The sequence below is a fragment of the Lipophrys pholis genome (assembly GCF_963383615.2).
Source record: "Lipophrys pholis genome assembly, chromosome: 7".
NCBI lineage: Eukaryota > Metazoa > Chordata > Actinopteri > Blenniiformes > Blenniidae > Lipophrys > Lipophrys pholis.
In genome coordinates, this window is record NC_137638.1 from 6,705,292 (window position 1) to 6,712,512 (window position 7,221).

At 42.9% G+C, this 7,221-nt stretch overlaps 1 protein-coding gene across 1 annotated transcript; it reads right to left on the bottom strand.

The window, feature by feature from the left end:
* Positions 1 to 635: 635 nt before the first annotated feature.
* On the bottom strand, positions 636 to 6,230 carry tmem175 (transmembrane protein 175). Its single transcript, XM_080468301.1, has 10 exons — positions 5,973 to 6,230; positions 5,704 to 5,742; positions 5,451 to 5,548; positions 5,323 to 5,374; positions 5,185 to 5,220; positions 5,031 to 5,114; positions 4,745 to 4,909; positions 4,200 to 4,278; positions 3,989 to 4,124; positions 636 to 3,121 (listed from the first exon to the last, which is right to left on the bottom strand). Exons 1-10 carry the CDS (start codon positions 6,168 to 6,170, stop codon positions 2,446 to 2,448), a joined length of 1,563 nt encoding a protein of 520 aa, XP_080324427.1. The 5' UTR covers positions 6,171 to 6,230; the 3' UTR covers positions 636 to 2,445.
* Between the last annotated feature and the right edge of the window lie 991 nt (positions 6,231 to 7,221).

Consider the following 7,221-nt stretch of genomic DNA (forward strand, 5'->3'; position numbering starts at 1 on the left):
TATTTATATTATATAGGAGGGAAAAAAAGGGAAACCAAAAATACAACCTACATTTTGCACTAAAAGAAAACCCTTCAATTGTCATTTTTGAAAAAATAAACTACATTTACTGTTGTAAAAAAAAAAAAAAACCTTACCCAAACTACATCTTGCAATATTTGAGAAAAAAAAACACAAAAAAAAATCTAGGGATGCACCGATACTGCGTTTGTAAATGAGTACAAGAACACCAAATATAAAAATCTGTTAATGTGTAATCTTTTTTTTTTTTTACTTTAATGATTCTCATCAGCTGGCGCTTTTAGTTACGTTAAACTCATTAAGGTTGTTCTTAGCTGAGCATTAGCATAAGTTTGAGGGGAAAAAAAAAACACTTAACTGGAGGAAGTAAAACTTTTTTATTTTTTATTAGTTTTTACACGCCGGCATATCAAAATCCAATGAAAATTTCATTGTAATATTTTCATAAATTAAGCGATACAACGCTGACTTTTAAACTTTGATATAAATGCCCAATCCCATTGATACTAGACCAAGCGTTCCTCTAATCGGTTTTAACATTTTCCACCCATGATGGATGTGAAACCCACTAATGTCACTTTCTTCATGAAATGATGGACGATGTACCACCTTCTCCATGATTCAACACATTTTATTTAGTGGATTAGGAAGAAAAAAGTGACGCAGAACAAAGTGAGGAAAGGAGAAACAAGACTGTTCACACACACAAACATTCAAAACACATTTTTTTTTAAAGAACATTTCTCATTGGCAGGTTTTTGTTAAAGTGCAACTTCTCGTCGGGTCACTTTCAAAAGAAAACGTTACAGCATCAAACTGGCTTCAATGTCTTCAGACGTAAAAACTACATGTTATTTTAAGAAAATTACAGTTGAGGACTTTCAAGTAAAATCAATACAAACGTTAAACAAACATGAAAATACACAACTCTGAAACTTTCCTATGAACTCTGATAGTCTTTCCATTCAAATAAACAAACACAGATTTAACAGAAATATAGTGCAATTTACCATTTTATGGTCATACCTGCCCAAAGTTCAAATATAACATGTCAAACTCCTTTTACACATCTCCGTCACTTGATGTAGAGAAGTCACCTCTTTGTGTACTGAACCTCCAGATACACAAACAAATTTTGCAGGTTTTTTTGATAAGTTGTATAAAAAAAAAAGGTGAAATCATTGCAGATGCTTTCACTCCTGTTAATGTTGCCATGACGACCGAGTGAAGAAGAATCAACGTAACTCAATAATAGAGAATAAAAGTACCGTATATTGGTCACTATGTTTTAAATCGAGGGTGTCAAACATACAGGACAAAGGGACGTCTGGATTCATGATGAGACGATAATGTCCCTCATCAGATTTTATTCTATGTTCAGTTCAGAAAGAGACTTTAAACCTCCTGAAATGACGGCCTCGTCCCAAAATACGCTCGGGGAAAACTATTTTCCTCATCTGCGCTTTAACTAGTCGTCTCTGGTGAACAGGAGGCAGTGAAACAAATGTGCAAAAGATGATTAGAAATTCATAGCAGCTCAATCAAAATGTTATTAAAAACAAAATAAAAAAAAAAAAATTCCTCTCTGTGCTAACTAAACTGGGTTTAGACAAATGTGTGAATGATTTGTCAAATGATTCATTTTTTTATCCCTTATTTTTATGATCAGACTGATAAACTTGACAAAGAAAGAAATATATCATTTAAAAAAAAAAAAAAGGGAAGTGAATTTACCTCCGTACCAGCAGATGGCAGTAGAGAGTTAATCAAAAAGCCACGTGTAAATAGACGGGAACAAATAAGATGAGGCTTGAGTATTCAGGACGGATCGGTGTGAAATGGAGCAATGGCAAGATCCCAACTGGAAACCCGTAGCATTCGCAACAACTTTTTGTCACTTCTCGCGTTATCGAAAAAAATAATCAGAAAAACTTTCGGGCAAAAATATTCATAAGCTGGAAAACAAACTTCTTGCATCATCTTTGTTACGATATATAAAAACATGTATTTTCTGTCGGGCAAACAGTATTTGACTCTGAGCAAGATAATTACCACGGATGGCGAGCTAAGCTAATTTCTCCTTCACCGGAAAGCTAGCGTTGCTAACGGAGCAGATTTCACTGGCTAGCTTTAGCGTCGATTTCACTGGTTGGTTTTTCCAAGTCGTTTCGTAAGCGAAATGAAACAAGAAGCTTTGGCCAGCAGCTCAATAACGCGGTCTGGTCCTTTACCTCGACGGCGAGTTCTCCGCGACCCCGGGTCGTCCATCGATCTGAGATTTTAGCTAATTGAAAAGAGAACAAATCGCGGCCTATAATTTAAACTCCAGCAGACTCTTCCCGTCCAGCAGTAACTTTCAGAGGCCGACGCCTCGCGGACCTCTCGGCTATCGTCGTTTCCCGCTCCGGCTTCCTCTCCTGTTAGCTAGGTGACTAAAGCGTTAAACGGCACTCTGGATTCGTCGTCTCCTTCATCGTCCACCACCATCCTCAAGTTGGACCTGTCGGGACAGAAGATCAGCCGCAGCAGCGCTAGCCCGACGCGCACCAGAAGCCTCAAGACGAGGAAGGCGAAAGGCACGGTGATCTCCATCAGGTGGAAGATCGGAGCGCTAAATCTACTCAGGATACACGTGAGGAAGAACGTCGCCAGAGCCACGCAGGGATACAGGGCTAGCTTAGCCATCATGAACACGTGCTCGCGGCCGCCGTATCGCACGTACGGGTGCAGAGTTTCTCGTTCGTTGTAGAGCGCGACCACCCAGATGGCGAGCTGGAACATGCCGGCGAAGAAAATGATGACGCAGCTGATCTGAATGGCCTCCAGCTCGTTGAGGGAGTTGCGCGGGAACTCGTGCGTCAGCTGGTAGGCTAACGGCAAACCCCCCACGAACGCCAGCGAGAAGGTGTTCAGGAGGCCCATGAAGCGCGTCGTCTTGACGACGTGGAGGAAGAGCGAGTGGTGGACGAACCAGAGGAGGCCGACTGTGGCGAAGGACCCGAAGTACGCCAGGTACTCCGGGCCGTAGGACTGCAGCGCCGCGATGAGGCTGCCGCCGAACTGCTTCTGCACCACCGCCGGGTCGGGAACGTTGTCCTCGCTGTAAAGAGGAGGAAGCGGTGACGGGTCGTCCAACACACGGAAACAACGTCTTTCTGTGGATCTGTCGCAGCATCATGTCATCAGAGTGTTGCAGGTGGTAAGTAATCTTATACTTTGACATATATCACCTCTAGATAGAAATCTAATGACCAAACAAACAACTGAGAAAAGTCGGACGTATATTCTGGAAAATACGGTAATGAAAAACGAAGAGCCAAGCCAACATTTGATTCAAGTAGCACGCTTATTTTATCTACTTATTTCTTTGCAAGATTGTTGTGAAGTTCAAGTTAGACATTGTCGCCCACGTCCCACCAAATAAAGTCACCTAGAGTGTCCAAACATGTTTTTAGATGTTTTAGCCTTTTTTTCTTTTAAACCTTCATGGTTTTTAGCAATTTTTGCTGTTTGGTCCTTTTAAGTCACTTTTCACCCCAAAATTTTTTTTTTGCCATTTCAGCCGTTTTATCAATTCAATCTTTAAAACAAAATTATATATATTTTGTGTTTCTATTAGTGCTGTCAATAACGTCTTAATTTAAATCAATTAATTTAAAATGTTTAACTCATAATTATTTTTTTATTTTTTTTTTTTAACATAATTAATGCAGTTTTGTTTACTTGCATTTTTGTTTTATTTTCCAACTCTCTTGCCGGTGCAGCACCGCTGCTATAAAGCAGCAGAACACCGAGTGGATTAAGATTAAGGCAGAAATTTTCACTTTTAAAAATGCCTGACAGCTGTTGGAGAAGATGAAAGTCGTCAGCAAACTCTGTAAAGCCAAATATTTTCTCCCTCTTTCGCTCTTGCGAAAGATTAAAGGAGTGAACAGTCCATTATTTGGAGAAAGGAAGTGAGACCAACCATATGTCCAGGATGAGAAGCGTCGCCACGATGGCGTAAACACCGTCGCTGAACGCCTCCACTCGGTCCTTGCTGAGCGGTTCATTGGGCAGGTAGGTGTAAAACAACATGGTGTCTGGACTCTCCGCCACCGGGCCTGAAACCAAAACAACAGGCGGTTGAGAGTTTTGAGCTTTAGGAGCCCGCGCTTATTGAGGCCTGAACTCCCCACCGATTGCTTTGCTGCGACACCACTTCAAACACTGGGAGATGTAGGGCAGGAAGATGACGACGGCCAGGAGCAGGTACGACTGAAGAGACAGAGGACATTCAGAGACTGTTCACATCTGCGGCAGCGACAGAAGGTTATTGACGAGGTTCCTGTGGACGGGACGTCTTCCAGAGACAGTGGTGAGTACAACCTGCTATTTAAGAAGTTCCTAAGAGGTAGCTCCAGTAATACCAGATTTGTCCATTAGGTGGTGTTGAGTGAGTTGGAGTAACATTCATATATCATACCAGGACATAATGGAGGCTACACGCTGCCGCTGGTCATGTCAGACAGAAGATGTGTAATCGTGACGATATCTGGATTTCACCGTCACGAGGAAACAATAACAAGGTGACGGCTTCTAATGGAGGTCAAATATTAAAAAGCTTGTCGGATTCTGAAAAATGACTTTGCGTAAGCGTCGTGTCATCCAGGTCTGACTATGACCACCAGTCTAAAGTCGTAACACCTTTAATAACTGGAGACGGGAAAGCACAGCCACCAACCAGCTGCAGGAAGACGAAGGAACCGATGCCGGCGAAGAAGCACATGATGGGAACTCTCATGATGACTTTCAGGATGTGGTGCTTGTAGATGTTCCGGTTCTCGGAGATCTGGATCTGCTCGTTCAGCAGGAAGGGGCGGCTGAAGGCGTACAACACGATCACCGACTGCAGGGGGGGAAAAAATAAAAAATAAATCATGGAACAGGATGGAGGAAAGCTTCCAAGGTAGCGTTTGTTGACGTAACGACGCGTATTCCACGGGAGCATGGCGTCCAAAGAGCCTCACCTGAATGACGCCGAGCAGCATCACGCAACCGCAGAACAGCAGCATCCCGAGGATGTGATCGGAGAAGGTGGCCATTAAAGAAAACTGCAAAGAAGAAGCAAAGTCAGCGCCGCGGACATCTGTGACTGACAGATGGACGGGAGCTCCTACTCACTGTGTACGGAAGGAAGGTGATCAGCATCATGCAGGCCTGAAACGCAACCGAGAGCAGAACCTCGCGTCAGAAGGAACCAGGAGAAACGTCAAAGAGTCGGCTTGGAAGACGCCGTGATCGTACTGATTCCGTTCTTACCAGGTTCAGCAGGGCAAGGCAATCGTCAATCCGCACGATTATTTGAAACAACCTGGAAAAGGGAAAGGGCAGGAATCAGAAGCTGAACGCCGCGGCGGTACCAGCTTCCATCCCGTGACTGTACTTACCTGATATGAGCACCCCAGGCAACGGTCACAATCAGAAATGTCATCAAGTAAACTGCGATCTTCGCCGTCAGAAGGAGTTGGACGCTCTCTCTCAAGTCCTACACGAAAACAAAAGCTCACGTTTAATGGAATTAGCTGTGAAATGAAGCTGAACGGGGTTTTCCGCAGCTACGATGATCTTCCAGATCTTCATGTCAAAGTGGTTTGGTTCACGTCTGTTTTTAAGCTGAACACAGCAGGAGTTGAACTGTACCTCATTGTCTTCCACTTTGGTGTGAGCAACGGGTAGAATCTGTGTAGAAATGAAGAAACATTAAAAACTATGAAGAAATGATCTGTAGTTCATGGTGGTTCTCGTGTTGTTAGAACAGGAAAGACTGAGAGAAAACTCTACAAACATGAATGAATTAATTTAAACTCGTTTAGCCTTTCAAGGGAAACCGACGTCATTCGTGTCTCCGGTGCTACTTTCACTTTGTGATCAGGCGGTCAGACACCGAGGGAGAGGCGGGAGCGTCTCACCATGACGGTGGCGATGATGGAGATGAGAGCGTCGCTGTAGGCCAGCAGTCTGTGGGAGGACTGGGTGCTGCTGTGTCCCTCCGCGGCGGACGGACTCTCCACGTAGGAGGAGGACGCCGCCTGGCTCCGCGGGCCTCTCTTCTCCATCTCCTCCTCGACGTGGTGCTCGATAATGTCGCCATCTTCGTCTTGGCTCATGGCGGCGGCGGCAGGGCGCGGAGGCTGCGGACGGAGATGCTCCAGGCGGCTGACGAGCAGCTGACTGGAGGCGGGACGAGCGGAAGTAAACAAGGACTGACTTCCGCCCCTCGGCGCAGATCGTCTCTGAGAGAGGAGGAGTCACTCCGAGGCGGAAACACTGACTCAAGGTTAGCGATTTATTATTATTATTATTATTATTATTATTATTATTATTATTATTATTATTATTATTATTATTATTATTATTATTATTATCATTATTATTATTATTATTATTGTTATTGTTGTTGTTGTTGTTGTTGTTGTTGTTGTTGTCGTCATCATCATCATCATCATCTCCTCACTGTGGCCACATTATTACCCTGACAACTGAATAATTATGAGTTATATGAATAATTATAACCCTTGCAATAATAATAATAATAATAATCCCGTCGCTGTGGCCACATTATTACCCTGGCAACTGAATAATTATTAGTTATATGGCTTAGCCCGTTAACATTCTATTCAACAATTTGGTGAAGAGAATGTTGTGTTTCTGTTTCCACATGGGAAACATTTAGAATATAGGACCGGTAGAGATGTCCATCAACTTTAGTAGTTGATGGACATCTCTAATACATTGTCAATACTTTCTGAAGGAAATTTGTCATTACACTCATAAAAGCATGTATTTCCAGCATTTAAATTTTCTGTGACTTGATTGAGAAAGGTCAGTCTGACTTTCTACTTTTTGAAGGATTCAATTCTATTTTAAGTTTTAAGTCTCATTCAAAAAATCTGAGTCTGGAAATTACAGATTCTGCCAGCCTTATCTCCACAGGCAAGTTGTTTCATGTTCATGGAAAAGACACGCTCACCTTTGCTTTCCCTTCAGATTTGGATGCCATAGAGACGAGCGTCATAATTCGAGGTTGAAATCTGCAGTTCTGAGGCAGACTGATGGTTCGCTTCATTCATAACTGACATCACTGCACCTTTGATTTTATTGTTTCGCTGCTACCGATACTTTAGAGCAAAACTTTAAGTGTTGATACAGTTGTCAAAC